The sequence below is a fragment of the Clinocottus analis genome, unplaced genomic scaffold, assembly GCF_023055335.1.
Source record: "Clinocottus analis isolate CAN_PGR_092001 unplaced genomic scaffold, fCliAna1.0.p SCAF_18, whole genome shotgun sequence".
In the NCBI taxonomy this organism is placed as follows: domain Eukaryota; kingdom Metazoa; phylum Chordata; class Actinopteri; order Perciformes; family Cottidae; genus Clinocottus; species Clinocottus analis.
In genome coordinates, this window is record NW_027175909.1 from 11,860,557 (window position 1) to 11,879,649 (window position 19,093).

Genomic DNA, 19,093 nt, shown 5'->3' on the forward strand with positions numbered 1-19,093 from the left:
CACATTACACACACCTGACCCATTCTCAAGCTTAGCATAGCTTCCTTGACCTCTCTCAACAGGCCAATCCACATATTTGGTTTCCAGCTGAAAGTTATTGGACAAAGACCGACAAACATAAGGAATATGTTCAAGGAGTTTTATTTGGGAAGATGAAAACAATAAAATATAAATAATATTCACAGACTTTTTCATATGAAAATATTGTTTCATTTCATACCTCTGCCTTTAAAAAAAACAACAAGTAAATGATGTATGCTGGTAGCGGTGCTTTGCATCTGTAAACAAACTAAAGAAAAAGAGCTTTAGCATAGAATCTTTCAAAAAGAACCACATATTAAATATTGCACTTTTCATCATCACTTTAAAAAATGTCCGAATCCTGGCCATTAAAATGAAACTCGCAAAAATGAACTCCAGACTACCTTCATTAAAAAAATAACAATCAGCTGTGACAAATCTTCTATGGACATTAAGCTTGGGAAATTGAGGACTATATTTGTTTAATGCATACTAAATAATAAATCTCACTATTTATTCACTCAAATAGAAACATCTGAAAAGAATGTGGAAACAATGTGAAACTAATAATCCCATCACAGGACACGGTCAGATGTGGACACTGGAAGTTTTAAACAATACGATTGATGTTTGTTTTATGAAGCACATCTCTATGAATCGTGATACTTGATATTCTGGGCTCCTGTTACTGGCTACAATTCAAATTCCTGCTCAGAGCGTAACAGGAATGTGACCAGTCAGAGTGAGAATGGACTGTGAAAGAGCATTGGAAGCAACTCATTTGATTGCTGAGATTGCGAATACGACTGGTGTCCTAATAGAGTAGAAGTGCTTAATGTGATCTGCAGCTAAATAATAAACACACAAATCGAAGTTGCGCTTAATTGAATGAATAATGTAGATTAGATGTTTTGTTTTGTCGTCTTTGCATCCAGTTTCAGTTATGTCGTTGGCCTGCGTTTGTGTTGTTGAGAGATCATTTTTTTCCGCCTAATTGCTTCCATCCACAGCTGAGTTTCAAGCAAACGTGTCCAGTGGAAATCCTCGGCGATACTGGATCTCAGCACCGCTTGTTTTTCAGAACGTTGAGTCCCTTCTGGTTCTTTGTCTTAAACGCCATAACAAAGTGCTGGGGGGCGATTTTCCCCCGGCCATCCTCGTCCACCTGGCCCATGAAGATGTAGTTCAAGCCTGGTGAGGTCACACACAAAACACCTGAATGCAGTGGCGGAACGGCAGAGACATTCAGGGAGGCCAAATATCAGAATCTCCCAGCGGCAGATCGGTATGCCATATGTTTATATGCATACATATAAACATATTTAATGTGGCGACTGTTTGGACAGTGAGTTCTGCCGCTCACCTCGCACCTTGGGACAAACTCTATCGACTGAGCGCGACGGCACAGCGAAGGAGGCAAACTCAGAGCCATAAGTTATTCAAAACAGTCAGCCAGGAGCTTTTCTTGATTATCATCATCTGGATATGGATACTTTTTCTTTTTGGGCCATTTGTTTTGGCCGGCAGCACTCTGTGAACTCACCTCTTCTGATAAACGGACACTTCTTGCACAAGATAATGATCTTGGTGCTCATGGTCTTTCCCGCCTGCTGGATGGCCAGGCTGCCTTCTTTATACACATTGATGATGGAGACGGTGGCGTACATACTTCCTCCTCTCATCACAGCAGTGATGACTGTCCCAGTTATCACTGTCACAGACACACACACACGCACACAGGTATAGTTGTGGTTAGAACAAAAGCTAAACCTTCAGGCAGAGCAACAGCAGCGGCACAACGACACTTTAAAGAAACAAAAGAGTAAGAGAAGATGTCGCTAACTCATATCAGAAGGACAATAATACGATCACAGCCAGGTGAGGCTGTGTTTATGCACAATGGTGCTTTCAGCTAAATGCCGGCATGGCAGCCTTTTTAGCATGTTAGCATGCTGACATAAGCCATTAGAACTAAGCACAAAGTACAGTTGAGGCTGATGGGAATGCCAGGGAATCAGTCAAATTACTACAATTCATCCTGAATCCCCGCACAGTCAGTCGGCTTCATCTTCTGGGAACCACGATTGTCAATGAGATATGTCCGTGAATCTGTTGCTGGTGAAAAGTCAGAGGATGACCAAAGTAGAAAGAATCCTCTGTTCACCCTGGATATCTTCACCACATTTCATGACAATCCATCTGATAGTTATAATACTCATGTTATCTTACTGGAAGCCAAAGATTTCAGCCCGACTCGAGAGAAAAAGTCATGTAATTTGCCATTTAATGTAGCGCTGTCGGGCAAATGTGTGTAATGAGAAGATCTCAGCACATCAGAGAAAGAGGAGCCTGGCATTTAAAGAGGGGAATTTAACATGACCCTAGCTGTGGTGATGGGAATCTGCTTTTTTATTGCCGTCATCAATAATCCAAGATAAATGTGAAGTACTGTTCGTTCTTGTCTGTGAAGTGCGGCCTGTCTGTAAAGACGTCAGGGTGAATTAACAGCACAGCCTCTCATCGTCTCCTTACAGGCTTTCAACACTCCCCCTTTGACCTTTGTATGGCTTCTTCATCGCTTCATGAGCGAAAAGTCCCTTCACAAAAACTCAGAAAACATATCAAGGATATCACTTACTTTCAAAGTGAAGTGTTTCCAGGGTTTTTGCCCTGTCTGTGACAAGTTACATGTGTGATGTCATAATTGTCCACCAGACAGTTCAAAGGTTTTGAGTCAGTGAAGGTAACTTGATAAGAAACTATACAATCTAGTATATAAAGAAAACAGATAGCACAAATGTATTTGTGTGTTTTAGGACATTAGTAAACAAAACAACGACACTAAAACTGTTAAACTCTATAAAAAAACACATCTTATAGGTCATCTGTCCGAATACAGAATTTCTAACTCCTGCATTTCAGTTATTTATAGTCGTTATGCTCACAAATGTGTGTTTAGTCTGCCCAGGTCTTCAAAAGTAAAAGAAATAAATAGTATTTGTTGTCTGGACTTGACCTTTAGCCAGTGGAGCGACAGGGAATCACGTTTCATTCAGTATGGAAAGAGTTCTTTTCATTGATGGTACCAATATGTCTGGACTTCCCTACGGTTTCATTTCCTGACAGGGAGGAGAATAGCCAGAGGACTGCCTGTTTAATGTAATGTTATTATAGCTGATGATATTGTTATATAAACTAGGAAACTGCTTTTAACAATTCAAAGCGCATACATTACACTATATGATTAAACAATAGCAACACTTATGGCTTGAAGTGTTCATCAGAGGAACTATCAGTGTACCGTCTCGTCACTTCATTCAAATGTGTTGCCACATATTGTGTGCTGACTCCACCGGCACATCACACGGGTCACTTTGTTCCTCAGTTCCTTATGCAATTCCAAGTGCACTCTTTGAAATGCCAACCTAACACATGTGGTAAACATCTCAAAGGAGGAAAGCATCGGAGAGCAGGAGAGTAGCAAACGGAGGCCGAGGCTGAATCAACACGCTCATTTATCAACAGTTTACCCACAGTCAGGGGCTGAGCGTGTGTGCGTGTGTTTACACTGGATGTAACTGTGTTCTACTGTACACACCCCTTCACTTCCTGACAGGCTATCAAGGAAGTCTTTGAGATGCGCAGTGCGATTTCAGAAGAGCAAATAGTGACATGACCAGGACTGTAAACTGCTTGTAATGGGAGATTTGTGAATCTTTGAAGAATGTGTACTGCGTTTACTTTTGCATTTATGTACAATAACAGTAAATATGTACAGTAGTAACATTACCATAACTGGGATATATCAGGGTCTGTTGCTTATGTGGTTCAAATAAATTGCAATAAGCACTGATGTTCTTACCAAAATTGCTGGAGCAGTAATTGCTCTCAAGTGTTCCTCGTCTTTTGCATTTCTGCTGGCAGAGGGCTACCGAGTACTTCAGAGCTGCAGGGACACACATACACAACAACATTCAGTCTCTATATCTTTGCCTGCCAGTGATGCAAGTGTGTAAGTTATGGTTGCATCTGTTTCTACTGTGGTTTATTTACAGATTTTTCTCAGTAACACAAGAGTCTCTCCAAAAGAAAAGTCTGTCAGCCTCGGAGACAATGCGCAGGGTGTAAAATAGCGAGATAACGTGAAGGCAACATCTGTTTTTCGAGTTAGAGATATAGTACAGAATCCATAAAGGGAAGAACCAAGAAAATACAAGGTGACAGTCTCAATATTATTCTTACTGGAGAAGGAAAAGTCAGGAATGATGAACCAAACAGAAAGCAACTGTCACAGTATGACATCATGGCAGGGAGGCGCCGAAATAACCTGGCTTGACGAAGAGCAAAAACAACAGCGTGTGTGAATGTGAGTTTGAGTATGAAAACGAGCTCCAATTCTGGGTGCGGACACATGCCCAAATTAATATATGAACTATGCACAAAAAGAAAGGTGAGCAATTTATGTTTTATGGTGTGTTTGAACATGTGTAATAAGACCTGCAGTCTCCACTAACGTACTTTAGATTGTCAAATTGTGAAGATTCACAGTTTAGCTTGACCTTTTTTTTGTTTAATGGACCACTTTTATACATTTTATTTAAAATGGTTAGAATTTTGAAGCTTTAATCGTGTTAAGAGAACTCTAGCAGTACACTTCACTTTGCTAATAGAAGATTGAAGATTTCCCTTGCTTTCCAAGTGAAAGATAAAGCCCACATGTTAGCAGGAGTATCCAGTAGTAGTGCAAAGCCAGCATGTCGCATAGCTACATCAACAAAAACAGATGTGAGAAGACCTCGAGAGGTTTTTATTGGATAAAAGTTGCTACCTACGTATGGGCCTGGTGGTGACTGGCTGTGTGGTAGTGGTGGGTGGTATCGTGGTGACGGGGAATTTCTTTGGTCTGAACTTGTAGTGTCCAATGAAGCCGTCTGCGGTTAGACTGAGATCTGACAGGAACTGGATGAGGAGCTGGTTCCCATCTGAGAACACTGGCCTGCAAAGAAACGCAGACAAGCAAGACTGAGTGTAAACTGAGAGGAATTCACAGGATGGGCGTTTTAGTGAAAATAAAATCAGAATCACCTACGCTGGGGGGCTGTCGCCACAATATTTGCCAATTCTCTTGGCATCGTTGATTTCCGCCCCATTGAAAATGGAGACGTGGTCGTAGCGGCAGTAGTTATCTCTTTCCACATCAAACTTCTCAAACTTGACTTCAATAATCTGCCGCAGGAGACACACCGCAAAGAAAATGTTCTTTTAATGCAACAAAAGCCTGTAATAGGGCTATCGAGGTAGGCTGTTTGACTAAAGGGTACCCTATCATTTGTGAGATGACATAGTCTTGTTCCACACCCATTTGCACATTGCGCTGTCCTAAAAGAACACCTCACAATTTAGCATTGCACTTCGACAACAATGTCGAGGTCTTGTCGGGCAGTTGAAAGGAAAAAAAATGGCAAAATGAACACATGAGAATTAGAGATATATGTATTTAGTCCATGCATTATTCTTTTGAAACCTGGTGCCTACATTACCCACAATACAAGGGCACTTATGCTAGAGTCACAAAAGGCTTTATACAACTTGTATTTATTCCCTAAGACGTGTAAACAGACTGTGGTAACTTGTCATACATGTTTTATGCTTTATTAATGCTTAAGCTGTTCAATAGCTACATTTTACTACATATGTATTCCTTTAAAAACTTTCATTTAACATCTCCTTTTAGTAAGAAAATATATTTTTGAACACTCTGACCTGGTTCTTTGGTGCAACTATGTGCCAGGAGCAGGTGACTCCAGCAGGATAGTCCTTCTCAGGCCAGTTGGGGGTTTTGAAAGACCCAGAGGGCTTGTCCAATCTACCTCCACAGTACTGGTCACCTGTGGAGGAATGACATATATTAACCTCGGAGAGTCACCAGGAATTATCTGCAAATTATCTGTCCTGTTTGAGGGGAATGATCCGGGTATTATCATCATTCTTAACCAGAAACTTTATATGATCCTGTAATGTCCCAGTACTGTGATAGGAGCTCTCATTGCCTTCTTTGTCATAATGTGCACCCTGAAAAGTAAGTCAGTCATTCGTCCTGCAGTGGACAGTGTAAAAAAGACGGTATGCATCAGTTTAATAATAACACAACTTGTTCAGACAAAATCTCTTGAACACTCGTTCTCTTTGTAACATACACTTAGATGGATGTTTTCTTTCCAACACGAAGAAGTGCAATTGAGCACAGTGACGAAAATAGACACTTAGCAAATGTTGTGCTGTGCAGTTTTGACAACGCTAAAAGACGGGATGGCAACAGTCCACTTCCATCCATTGTGTAGTGCCAGAACGGTCAGTTAAATAGACAGTATCCATCACAGCTGTCAGCTTCTTGGGTACAGAGCACCAGCCATTAAAATTCCACAAAATCAGAAGAAGTGACTTTGCAACCCTGCCAAGAGGAAGAGGCTCATTCAACTCTAAGTAATACTTTTGACCTGCGCCTTCTACTAAAATGTTCCACAAAATGTCAGTGAGAAATTCCACATCATACTGTGAAAAGTGTTAAGATATTCCTCCCTTTTGGAGCCTAAAACTAGTCTTGTCTCTGAAAAGTGAAACTCACAAAGCTCACCATTTTTAATGATGCTGAAGACAACCTATACTTCCTTTTGTTTACTGCATATCTGCATGTCTAGAAACTGAATTCCGCTTGAGGAAAGTCATTTTTTCTCTGTCTGTCTGGGTATCGTGGGACCATGCAATGACCTCACTGTAGCAACTTGTGTTGTACAGCCTTGTTAACTTGTTTTTAAGAGACTTACACACTCCTAGGCCTCTATCAGATTCCTTTAAGAAGGGAGTCATGGCTGAGACGCAGTCCCACGTGTCTGGCTATTACCTGCTTTGGTAGCAGCAAGGTATTCGCTACACCTCGGCACCTCGGTGTAGTGCAGCAATATAAGAGCCAGCATGCCAAGGCTATTCTCGAAGCTTCTTCTTCCCGTATTTGCCTACCTCTTTCATGTGGGTTGGCAGCAGAGAAAACAGTCAGAAAGCCACTCCCAGCTGTGTTGGCATCAGATATCATCTGTAGGAGCATCTTGTTGCCCGTGGAAACCAGTGCTCCTGGCTTGAACGTCCCACAGAAGCGACCGAGTCTCTGCCCGCTGACATGGCCACTGTATACGTCCACATAGTCGTAGCGGCACAGGTTGTCGTTCTCCAAGTCAATAAAGCGGAATGACAGGACCACTACCTTTCCCTCAGGGACCTGGGTGTGAATTAACGAGAGGGCATTCAGGGTTACGCGTACATCAATATGAGAGCAGTAGAATGTTGCTGTTGTTTTAAATGATGTAAAGCTATGGTATTCACATGTCATAGCAGACACTAAAAACATATTTTGGACAGGTCTGACTTATGTAAAGGCAAAATGCAACTTGGTCCAGCCAACACCTTGACTGTTTACATCTACAGTCATGTAATGGAGGGAGCCAGTCAGCAAAAACCGCATTAAGCTGGCTGTGGTGTATTTTTAGAAGGAAATTGGGAGTTTGGAGTTAGAGAATCACATCATTATATTGTTTGCTCTGTATATGAATATGAATGAATACGTGAATATGAAATGGCACTCACTGTGATTCTCCACACACATTTGGTATTTGGAGGGTAAACTCCTGGGTACCCCTGGCTCCCGATTACTCCAGAGTCCCCTGTAATATTCCCGCCGCATGTGAACGTTGGTCTGGATGGGGGAGAGAAGGTTTACTATTTCCAAAATATCACATGTTGATGGTGTGTGAAAGCAATAAACATGTGCCAACGTTAACGACAGCCTGCGGTTGATTTAACGCAGACTTAATTCAATGCGCCACATGTCCTGACTGGAGGCACTCCGGACTGCAGAGAAATTCCTCAAAATAAACTCCAGTCCACACGCCACACGAGATCCCTGACACCTTGCTCACTCACAAAGCTTTCAAATCGATTGAACGTGAATAAATCAAATAAAGGTGTACCTCTGCTGAGACTGCGCGCAAACCTCTGTCAAGAACAGTAGACTCCATGCGCAAAAAACACTGCATGTTCTCCACATAGTTTGGTTAACGGAGCAGGCTCTTCGCCTGTTTTCGACCCGTGACATGAATGGCATTGTGTTCAGCTGCTCAAACGGTGGCGCAAAGTCGGCTCCCCGGGAGTTCCTGCAGGGAGTTTCAGTATAACTGCAACCCGGAGCAGATGAATATAGCGTTTGTTCTGCGTGTAAAGGAGGGACGGAGCACAGGCTGCTGCTTTTTAAAAGAGAGAGAGAAAGAGAGAGAGAGAGAGAGAGAGAGAGAGAGAGAGAGAGAGAGAGAGAGAGAGAGAGAGAGAGAGAGAGAGAGAGAGAGAGAGAGAGAGAGAGAGAAAAAATACAGAAGCACTGGGAGGGTTTGAGGTCTCGCATTAGTTTCCTACGACACCTGGCCTAAAAAACCTTCAAGGAGGTTGGCATGAATAAACTTGACTCCCGAAGTCATACATGACTGGTTTGGTATTCCATTTAATATATATATATATATATATATAGCAGAGATCACATGTGCCATGAGATAAACAGTATACTGGCAGATGTGACAGAGGATAACTGTGGCAGCTGTTTGTTTAAAAAACATGATTGCACATTATACCAGCTTGAAGCACCATTCAATGTATGCATATATGTTCAAATAGGTATAGCTGTAAACTGGATGTTGTCAGAATAATATTATTCTAACGGTAACAGAGATACTTCTAGATAGATATAGATATACAATGAGAGCGATAGAGAGGAGAGCACCACCTGCTGGACTAGCCAAGGTACAAGCAGTAGTTGTCACACATGTCCTTAATTAAACGGTCTTATACAAATTCACTGTTATTTGCATACATCAATTAAATTGCTCTACAGATTAAGATCGTGCATCATATACATATGCATATGCGCATATGCATATGCGAAGCTACAAATATGAGCCACTTTGTGACAATTATCATGTAAAATGAGAAATCATTATCTCTAAAAAAAAAAACATTTCAAATTTTCATAAAAGATTCCAATTCTTTTTATTGGTTTGTTTTCCATGTAAATATCAGCAACAAAAAGTGACAGTGAAAATAAGTTTAGCCCATCATTGATTCGATGACTGATTGTGTCGCCTGGAGTTTCACGTTTGCCGCTATCTTGTATTCGACGATCGATTTTATTTTAGTCAAACAAAAGATGGCGGACCGAACGCCTGGTGGTTCTCAGAAAGCTAGCGCGAAGGTGAATTTACCGTTTGTACTTGCATTAGCTAGGTATTTTCTGTTGCAATGAAACGATGTAAATATTTGTATGCCTGAACAACCTTGACTGTTTATCTATCTAAAGCACGTAGGAGACTCGAGTTACGAGAGTGCGCAACGGTGGTAGTTGGCTACCACCGTGCTAAAGCTATCCACACTGGCTAGTTTAGCTAAGCTAAGCGATGTTGCTAACAAGAAGGACTAGTCGGGGCGGTTGACCCAAAAACGAAGTACTGTTAGCACTGCACATAAGCTAATTGTGATCCAGACAGACACTAGAACAAAGTTTAGTTAATATATGTTTAAATTAGAAGAAGGGGTTTAATGTAATATTTTGTAACTCGGGCCTAACAATATGTGAGCCTTAGCTGGGTCCTTGTTTCAGTCATTCGCAGATTATTGCGTTCAGTCGGTGGCTTGTTTAGGCCTCTGGGTCATTTTGATCAGTTGTATTTACATCCTGATGTCCGGATGCAACTTAGTTTAACACATGCAGTATTTACAACGTGCAGAATCATCGTCAAATGTTTGGTGGTTTCCAATCTACAAGTGGACACAGCCCACTTTGCGGTTTAGCGCGAGTGGTTCCGCTAATGGATCCCGCGTAACCTACCTGTCAACATGATCGCTGTCACACTTTCTCACTCATCTAAATAATAATAATGAATACTATCTTGAGTAATATTGATCCGTGTGGCGAGCTGTGTATATGATATGTACTACAATTTAGAGTTGAATTGCGTGATTACAAAATACCCGTTGAAAGCCAACCACGGTTTGTTTACATCGACAGGCGTTGCTTGAGAGCAAATTGAAGTCGTTCAGCATTGGCAAAATGGCAGTGGCAAAGAGGACCCTAAGCAAGAAGGAACAAGATGAAATAAAGAAAAAAGTAAGTATTGGCATCATCTATATGATCTGTGGTAACTGGGTACACATAACAATGCTTGTCTGTTAGATGATACATGTGTTTATGTATGTTGACACTGGTTTCTGTGTTCAGGAGGATGAGCGGGCAGCAGCAGAGATTTATGAGGAGTTTCTTGCTGCTTTTGAAGGAGGGGATGGCAAAGTCAAGGCCTTTGTCCGTGGTGGTATTGCAAATGCATCAAAAGGTACAACATTTCTATTATATACATTACGTGTAATGTTACATCATGTGTTTGGGCACAATCTCAGTTCTCAACATCCTCCATCCATTACTTGATGTAACTGTAGTGGAATAACAAACAAACTCTTTCACCTTTCAGAGGAGGCTGCTGCGGATGAGAAGAAAGGAAAATTGTACAAGCCCAAGTCACGTTTTGATAACCAAACAAAAGGCCTTTTGCCTCTGGATACCCCACCTCAGTTTTTAGCATTGGACAAAAGAAATGTAAGTACTGTCGCAGTCAAGTATCCTATCTTGTAAATGCTGTAGTTAATGATGCTTTGTTATTGACTCTGCTGGTATTATTTCCACATGTGTATTTCAGCCTGTAAAGAAAAATACTGAGAAGGAAAAAAAGAAGAGCAACCTGGAGCTCTTCAAAGAAGAACTAAAACAGTGAGTTCCAGTATAGTAACCTTTTTGATCTTTTAACTGTTTAGCGTAGTGGAAACGAGTGTTCCCAGGTGTTACTGTTGGGAATAGTGCTATTCCAAAAGTAAGAATGTGTATATTGAAAATAATAATTATTTTGTTTGCTCATTCCTGCAGAATACAGGAAGAAAGGGATGAAAGACACAAGCTGAAAGGACGCGTTAGTCGCTTCGAACCTCTCTCGGGCGCGGATGGAAGACGCTCAGGTACGTGTCAAAAAGCTTCGCGACTGTTACATTTACTAACTTGGCCTGAAATGGCGCCGTCCTGCACGCCTTAATCTACTCACCCAGCCCCGTCTACTTTTGCCCTGAAACAAAATTTATACTGCATTTCTGCTTCTTTTAGCGGATGGTTCTTCAAGAAGAAACCGTCCGTCCAGTGGTAATTTTGACTCATAATTGTGGCTGTGAATATCCTCATCTTGCTAAGAAAATATGTTGTCCTGTCAAACACCAAAGGAAAATCTTTTCTTTTCTGTTTCTGCAGTTTTGGATGATTGTGCGCCAGGTTCCCATGATGTTGGAGACCCATCCACTACCAACTTGTATCTCGGAAACATCAATCCACAGGTTAATTTCTGTCCAAACATATATGAAGTGGTGAAAAAGGAACTGAACTTAAGCACTGACTGACATAGCTTTGCTGTCATTAGAAGAGCATGATTTAAGCGTGTTACTTTTAGGGCTGTCAACATAAATTGTAATACGTATTCGAAAAAAAACAACAATATTTTCAAATTGTTGTTTATAGTCCTAATTTCAAGTGTTTATGTTGTACAGATATTAGAAAATGCCAATTTATACATTTATAACATACCCGCATAACTTTTGCATTTTAGATGAATGAGGAGATGCTGTGTCAAGAGTTTGGCCGTTATGGTCCGCTGGCCAGTGTGAAGATCATGTGGCCGAGAACGGACGAGGAGAGGGCTCGGGAGAGGAACTGTGGTTTTGTGGCTTTCATGAACAGGAGGGATGCTGAGAGAGCACTCAAGAACCTAAATGGTAAATTAACTTTATTTTTGTTGTGTGTGTGGATTAAAGAGTAACACTTTGCCAACATTCACTATAATAACTATTAACAAAAACTATTTCAAAATGTAAATAATACAATTGTTGTCTGTATTATACTGTTTAAATTATCAATATATCAGGTGACTCCACATTTCAAAGCAATAGTGTATATTTATTTTTAATTAATATTTATACTCTCCGTACAGGAAAGATGATAATGAACTTTGAGATGAAATTAGGATGGGGCAAAGGAGTGCCCATCCCACCCCACCCAATCTACATCCCTCCTTCCATGATGGAGCACACACTTCCCCCACCTCCCTCTGGCCTACCCTTCAATGCACAGCCCCGGGAGAGGCTAAAGAACCCCACCGCTCCCATGCTTCCTCCACCTAAAAACAAGGAGGAGTTTGAGAAGGTAACTTGACATGTCAGCCTAGGATTTTCTCATGGGTTATGGCATTGTTTTGTTAATTCAGCTGGTAAGATGTTAGCCTTTTATTATGAGCAGTCAGTACATGTTTTATTCCATTTATGCAAGTGATAGTTTTGTCTTGCTGAATTAAACTAGTTTTGCACTATATATTAAAGTGTGGGTATAAGGAAATGTTAGCTTGTGGAAAAATTCTCAGTCTTACAGAGAGGTTTTTATGGTTAATGAATCCAGTGTCAGGGGTATTTGGCTATTAGTAAAACTGACGGCAGTAAAGGAAAGTTGTTGTCTATTTGCACTTTAAAATGCATTTTTTATATTTTTCACCTGTTGCCTTTTAACAATACTCACATTCTATGTTTATTATCTGATGTGACTTCATATACAGACTCTGTCGCAAGCCATAGTCAAAGTGGTTATCCCAACAGAAAGGTACATGTTTTTCTTTTTTTAAATTGGTGTACAAACTTAGAAAAAACATCCCATAATGAAGCTAAAGTTTGATCAATTGATCACTGCATGCTACAGGGGTCTGGTCAGTATGGGTGAGCAATGGTTGAGGCTGTTGTATGATGTCATCATATCAGTAGATAGACTAATACTGACCAACACGTTTGTTTTGTACATTGCTCTTTCACACTCCATCACTCATGTTTCCTTTACAGTATGTAGCAAAAACATCATGTTAGTGCTTATTTAGTCATGAATTTAGTCCATCACGGTTCCACTCCATACATCAACATTTAATTGTGTGTGTTTTTAAAAAACCTTTTGGCACGTTTCTCTGCCGCATACATAATCAGCTGATTCTAGATCTGTAGTTGTGAAATCTTGCTTTCTGACCATTGCTCACTCAGACCGTCTACCCCCTTGGCCTCTGTCACTCTATTAGGAGCTCAGTAAATCTGGCCCCTGCCAACAAATCCAAACCTGCCACTATTATTATATATATGACCTTTGACATTGGCCTTGGTGAGCAGCACAAGTTGAACTGTCTGCAGCAGCGAGGGACCTGAAAAGCATCATGGGATGGATTGGGAAAGTATACTGAATTTTACCCCGCCATTGGTACGATCGGCTCCAATACAAGTAAATGTATTCTGTGTTGTCAAATGAAAGACATCCTTTGTCTTGTTGGACACTTTAGGCTAATTGTATGCAGCCTGCACCATATATCTCCCCAAAATTGTCACACAGGAACTTTAAGTGATCTCATTTGCACTGTATTTAGTTTTTACCAACTCCTCCAGCACATATCATGTTTAGCCTATTTAGGCCATCAATCCTGTACTGCTTTGGTTCTTCTTCACATCACGTAGTCAGGACATACGTGGGGATTGAGAGACACTGTATTTACAGATTGTTCAGTTAATACAGTGTCTTGTCAATGTCCCGCTCCTACTTTCCCAAGATTTTCAGCTTCACCTGTTGCCCTTGTTGATATAATTTTTGCCCATTTTTTTAAAAATTTGAATTTAGGAAGATTTCAAAGAAAGGGGTCCATGCAGTGCAATGCAATTAAAACCTGTTGCACTGTATCCTTAAAGAACACAGGCACAAACTTGATGGAAAAACGTATCAACTACTTTTTGTTTTTTTCAATATTTCTTAATTACTATGAAGGTTTGGTAACACTTTCTCTGATTCCATGTCTATAATGCATAATATAAATTTATATAATACGTATTAATTGGCTTATAGCACTATATTGTTATAGGCAGTCGTAAATACTCCTAATTCTTTTTCACAATAATCTAATAGATCATCACTCTATAGATATATTGCCCTTGCTTAAATTTCGTGATAAATCTTTCACTATTCTGACAGCAAACAATTACCACGTACCAATAATAACACAATGCATTTCAACATTGATTGGTCAAACATTTGTAAAATATACTTATGCCTCATAGGTGTATTAATTGTCGTTTTGACACAACTTCTACAGTTACAGAGTAGAGCATAGATTTAATTTGTGGTAGTATTTTGCCCAAGCTGCACCTCTGGTGAGAAATAAATCCAAAAACCTTCAGTTCATCAAATGGCCACAGGAGTCTGACTCTAAAAGCAAATCGATCTCTCGAGACCTCCATGTTGAAATACCCACTTTTACAGTAGAAATAAACATGTTTACAGCCTGTTTACCCGTTCATAACCATTTTAAAGCAGGAATATTTTCATATAACTCTCCTGTTTAAAGGGTTATGGTTGTCACTGCCAAGATGGTGATTACCATATTTTATTTGTTGATGACGTCATTCATATATACGTTAGTATCAAGTCTCGCAGCGAAGAATTGCACTCTTACTCACGGGGGAAAACAAACCTGAGCTGGCTCGTGGACACTACGGTGAAATAGTCTCTGGTTTGATTCTGCTTACACTCAGTTCACAGTATTGATTATAACGCATAAGTATGTTTTATCATGGGTCATAGACATGGGTTCTAGAAAGTGTTATCAAAAGGTTTACTGTAACTTTCGTTGTCATTTAAGTTTGTTTTTTTGGCAGCATTTATGTGTTGATGTTATACATAGGCTCAGGTTACGTTTTATTTATGCCTGGTTATGTGACACTCTTGGACAGTTGTTCATTAAAATACGCCTCACTTTACCCGTCACAATAAATGAGTAATGAATAGTTTGTTATTTTGGCCGAGTCATTGAAGTGACGAGTTCTGCCAGGTACATTATAACAAGTACTATTCAGTTACAGCCTGCTGCATGTCACATCTGCAGTAATGATCATCCACAATTGTTAATTATGCGTCGGGTCGGTCAAGAGGCGGCTGTTCAGAGTGTCAAACCACCGAGCAAAATGAAACTTTCAACAGACAGGCTTTTGTAGTGGTCAATAGTCAGGCCTGTCTGAATCCGTTTGCTTTAACTGTGTTTTTCTTGTAGGAATTTACTCTCTCTCATCCACCGAATGATCGAGTTTGTGGTGCGTGAAGGCCCAATGTTTGAAGCCATGATCATGAACAGAGAAATCAACAATGCTATGTACAGGTCAGCGCCACTGCTCATCAGTAATGTCTTGCCTGTTTAGCATTTCAGTCGTTCACAGTATTTGCATGCTCATGTTTCTGATTTCTTCCAGGTTTCTATTTGAGAACCAAAGCCCAGCACATGTATACTATCGGTGGAAGCTCTACACCATACTACAGGTTTGTTTGAATTATAACGTTTCAGTGGTACTGTAACCACATCGAAGACAAATGAAATGATGTGATCACTGTCCAGCAGGTTTTGATATTAACTGTAAATTACTTGCTCAGGGTGAAGCACCAGTTAAATGGAAAACAGAGGACTTTAGGATGTTTAAGAATGGCTCCTTATGGCATCCGCCTCCTCTTAATCCATACCTCCATGGTCCTTATGATGACGGTGAGGAAGAGGAGGAAGACGAGGACGGGAGCAGGAAAGGCTGCTTGAAAGTGGAGTAAGACCATTTCCTTATGATTTACTTTTTTTTTTTTTTTTAAATGTTCAGTTGTATTCCTAAACTGTATCATCTCATGAGTCATCAAACGGTATGCATAAATGCTATTGCAGTTGGTTGGATCCATATTTATTGTTCCTCATCTCTGCAGCGAGCGGGACAAACTAGAGGAGATGCTTCGTGCTATGACGCCCAGGAGGGGAGACATAGCAGAAGCCATGTTGTTTTGTCTCGGCCGTGCTGAAGCCGCTGAAGAGATTGTGGAGTGCGTCACGGAGTCTCTCTCCATCCTCAAAACCCCTCTTCCCAAGAAGGCAAGATGAAGCGGCAATTTTCTTTGCAAAGAAAAGGGCACAACATCCAAATTCTGTGCAGATTTTCTTGTGGAACAAATAAAAGAAAATGTTCTCTTTTACATTTCAGATTGCTCGGTTATATCTAGTTTCTGACGTGCTGTACAACTCTTCTGCCAAAGTGTCCAATGCGTCCTACTACAGAAAATAGTGAGTATTACACTGCAGTCAATTTAAGATGGGAATACCACAGCCGCCTACTTCTGTTTCAAATTCACATTCGTGCTCTTCCCCTCGCAACAGTTTTGAGACGAAGCTCTGCCAGGTTTTTGCTGACCTCAACGCAACATACAAATCGATACAGGGCCACCTTCAGAGCGAGAACTTTAAGGTACAAAACCTCCAAATCCCGCTGTTAAAACTAAACAGAAATGATTTACCACTATCGCTTTGTCAGCAACATTATGTCACTCAACCATCGTCCTACTTTTCTTCCTCGTGGCAGCAAAGAGTCATGGCGTGTTTCCGGGCATGGGAGGACTGGGCTGTGTACCCAGACCCCTTCCTCATCAAGCTGCAGAACATCTTCCTGGGTCTCGTTAATCTCGCTGCAGAGAAGGAACCCCCTGTCGTCATTGTGGAGGTACACGACGGAACAATACTTGACCATAATAATATTCTAAAAATGATCCTATAACTTTTGCTTTCCAACCCTATACCCTGATTTCCTCGAGCTTGATTACTGTTTTGTGTTGCGTGCCATCTTTTGGTCCAGGCTGAGCAAGCAGAGGACATTGATGGGGCTCCAATCGGGGAGTACGGAGATGAAACTCTGCTGGAGGACGTGGACGGGGTGCCGATTGACGCCGGGCCCATTGATGGAGCTCCTATTGACGGAGCGCCCCTAGATGACCTAGATGGTGTGCCTATCAAGCCAATGGAAGAAGACATAGACGGGATACCTTGTGAGTTAAGCAGAGGCCCACACAGCTTCTTTGAGATGGTTGTTAAGGATTTCAGTCCGACGTGCTCTGCTGTATGCTGCTCTTGTAAAGTTGCTAACTTTCTTGCTATTTTTCTGGTTTTCATAGTGGATCCGTCCAAGGATGCAACCTTCAAAGTAGCACCCTCAAAATGGGAGGCAGTGGATGATACAGAGTTACAAGCTCAAGGTGAGACATTTAGGTGGCATTAAACTACTAAACTACATTCATCCTTCATCACCAATTTGGCTGTTGGCATTCTTAGTTGCCGTTTTAACTTTTGTTTGCTCTATAGCTGTGACAACTTCAAAATGGGAGGCATTTGAGCAGCCAGAAGAAACAAAAAAGTAAGTTTTATTTGTCTGCCATCTTCTGAGAGAACATCTTCCTGAAATGTTTTCTGAAAATGCGTCGCTGCACCTTTTTTACTCAACTGTTTCCAACTCTGAAGGGACGAGGAGGACAGTGACTATGATGACAGGAGCCCTCGATCGGATGATAATCAGAGCTACTCAAACCCCATCAGAGAGGACTCGGACATCAAGGCCAAAATGTCTGAAATGAACGAGGAGAAACGCACAAAGCTCAGAGAAATAGAGGTACTTTGTAATTATTAGAAGGCCCCATAGCATCAGGATATTTGTGGGGTTTTGCATGCTGATAAAATGTATTGTTTTGACCATTTTCCTTTGGTGTCCACCCAGGTTAAGGTCATGAAGTTCCAGGATGAGCTGGAGTCTGGAAAACGGCCGAAGAAGCCTGGGCAGAGTCTTCTGGAGCAGGTGGAACACTACAGGGACAAATTACTACAAAAGGTATTGAAGTTGGGCTCTGTGGATTTGACTATAGATGATATCAAATATAGTAATTGAAATTAAAAATTGGGTTAATTTATTTTAGGAAAAGGAAAAAGAGAAACTTGAACGGGAGAAAGAGAAGGAGAAGAAAGAGAAGGAGAAAGCTGAGGCTCGTTTGAACGCTTTGAAAAAGGAAAAAGAAAAGGACGACACGCCAACCAGGAAAGAAAGGTGAGTCAACCAGTTGGCAAGCTGCGTGTCAACAATCACTTCAGGTGTAATTTATAAAACATGGGATTCGTTTAACTATCCGACGGATATTTTCTCCTCTCCGGTTCGTAGGAAGCGGCGTCACAGCGGGTCACCGAGTCCAACAAGGAGTAGCACCCGACGAGGCCGGTCATCCTCACCCCGTTCAGAGCGGTCCGAAAAATCAGAACGCTCCGACCGCTCGTACTCTAAAGACACATCTTCCCGCTCCACCCATAAAGACTCCCCGCGAGCAAGCAACAAAAAATCCTCAAAGAGGTGAGACGAGTGCTTCCGCTCATGTTTTTAGAGCCGTATACCAGAATGATTATGTGGGGGATAAGTCTTTCCATGCAAGATTACGTTTTGTATGAATCGCAGTGTGGTTGAGTTGAAACGTCCTTTTTGTCTCACTAGATCACCCTCACCTCGCACACCCAAACGATCCAGGAGGTCGCGCTCCAAGACGCCCAAGAAATCGACAAAGAAGTCCCGCTCCAAATCAAAGTCACCGCACCGGTCTCATAAAAAATCAAAGAAGAGCAAACACTGACACATTTTTCGTTCACCCTTCAAATCAGCCTATTATCCTCCCTCTTCATTTTTCCCTTTTCTGCGCCGTGTTGTATAAAAGATTGACTGAATGATTTGGTAGCTGAAGATCTCTGCCCAAATGTTAATGTATAGATAATGAAGAGTGGAGTGTTGCATGGGTTGCCATCAGCTGTATCAAAATGGATGGGGCCATTACTGTTTTATATTGTACAAAAAAAAATAATGTGCTTTGTGTGTGTCCTGATTCCCCAACACGTCCCAATGGAATCATCCATGTGGTAGACCACACCCGAACAGAGTGATATGACAATAGTCATTCATGCTGTCATTTTCTGTTTTTGTAGTTAACATAAAAAAGGATTCCTAATAAACAAATGTCATTTTTAAATCAAACACGATGTGGACATTCAAAGTT

General features: G+C 41.1%; 2 protein-coding genes across 5 annotated transcripts; one reads left to right on the forward strand and one right to left on the reverse strand.

The window, feature by feature from the left end:
• Positions 1-125: 125 nt before the first annotated feature.
• Positions 126-8,304, reverse strand: pcolce2b (procollagen C-endopeptidase enhancer 2b). 2 transcript variants are annotated; one of them, XM_068581435.1, is made up of 9 exons: positions 8,043-8,304; positions 7,660-7,768; positions 7,039-7,294; positions 5,785-5,909; positions 5,111-5,247; positions 4,854-5,017; positions 3,884-3,967; positions 1,565-1,732; positions 126-1,212 (listed from the first exon to the last, which is right to left on the reverse strand). In XM_068581435.1, exons 1-9 carry the CDS (start codon positions 8,174-8,176, stop codon positions 1,082-1,084), a joined length of 1,308 nt encoding a protein of 435 aa, XP_068437536.1. In that variant the 5' UTR covers positions 8,177-8,304; the 3' UTR covers positions 126-1,081. The 2 variants fall into 2 exon arrangements, with proteins under 2 accessions (XP_068437536.1, XP_068437537.1); XM_068581436.1 differs by lacking the exons at positions 126-1,212; positions 1,565-1,732; positions 3,884-3,967 and adding an exon at positions 4,152-4,348 and having other exon boundaries at positions 4,850-5,017.
• A 928-nt stretch (positions 8,305-9,232) lies between these two features.
• Positions 9,233-19,071, forward strand: u2surp (U2 snRNP-associated SURP domain containing). 3 transcript variants are annotated; one of them, XM_068581539.1, is made up of 26 exons: positions 9,233-9,310; positions 10,124-10,222; positions 10,334-10,445; positions 10,581-10,705; positions 10,806-10,876; positions 11,030-11,118; positions 11,261-11,296; positions 11,402-11,484; positions 11,754-11,919; positions 12,135-12,346; positions 12,750-12,793; positions 15,264-15,368; positions 15,460-15,526; positions 15,638-15,801; positions 15,953-16,115; positions 16,225-16,304; positions 16,398-16,485; positions 16,600-16,737; positions 16,870-17,059; positions 17,186-17,266; positions 17,373-17,424; positions 17,529-17,676; positions 17,782-17,892; positions 17,978-18,105; positions 18,217-18,402; positions 18,541-19,071. In XM_068581539.1, exons 1-26 carry the CDS (start codon positions 9,266-9,268, stop codon positions 18,674-18,676), a joined length of 2,919 nt encoding a protein of 972 aa, XP_068437640.1. In that variant the 5' UTR covers positions 9,233-9,265; the 3' UTR covers positions 18,677-19,071. The 3 variants fall into 3 exon arrangements, with proteins under 3 accessions (XP_068437640.1, XP_068437639.1, XP_068437641.1); XM_068581538.1 differs by lacking the exon at positions 11,261-11,296 and having other exon boundaries at positions 9,265-9,310; XM_068581540.1 differs by lacking the exons at positions 9,233-9,310; positions 10,124-10,222; positions 10,334-10,445; ... (5 more) ...; positions 11,754-11,919; positions 12,750-12,793 and having other exon boundaries at positions 12,214-12,346.
• The last annotated feature ends 22 nt before the right edge of the window (positions 19,072-19,093 follow it).

Bases quoted from the DNA above. Each gene is read 5' to 3' on its own strand.
- pcolce2b (XM_068581435.1), bottom strand. From the start codon at position 8,176: ATGCCATTCATGTCACGGGTCGAAAACAGGCGAAGAGCCTGCTCCGTT. The intron at 5,248-5,784 runs GTCAGAGTGTTC...CTCCTGCGGCAG, and splicing joins TAGTTGCACCAAAGAACCAG to ATTATTGAAGTCAAGTTTGA. The intron at 1,213-1,564 runs GTGAGTTCACAG...TGACCTCACCAG, and splicing joins GTGTCCGTTTATCAGAAGAG to GCTTGAACTACATCTTCATG.
- u2surp (XM_068581539.1), top strand. From the start codon at position 9,266: ATGGCGGACCGAACGCCTGGTGGTTCTCAGAAAGCTAGCGCGAAG. The intron at 16,116-16,224 runs GCAAGATGAAGC...TTTACATTTCAG, and splicing joins AAACCCCTCTTCCCAAGAAG to ATTGCTCGGTTATATCTAGT. The intron at 16,486-16,599 runs GTACAAAACCTC...TCCTCGTGGCAG, and splicing joins TTCAGAGCGAGAACTTTAAG to CAAAGAGTCATGGCGTGTTT.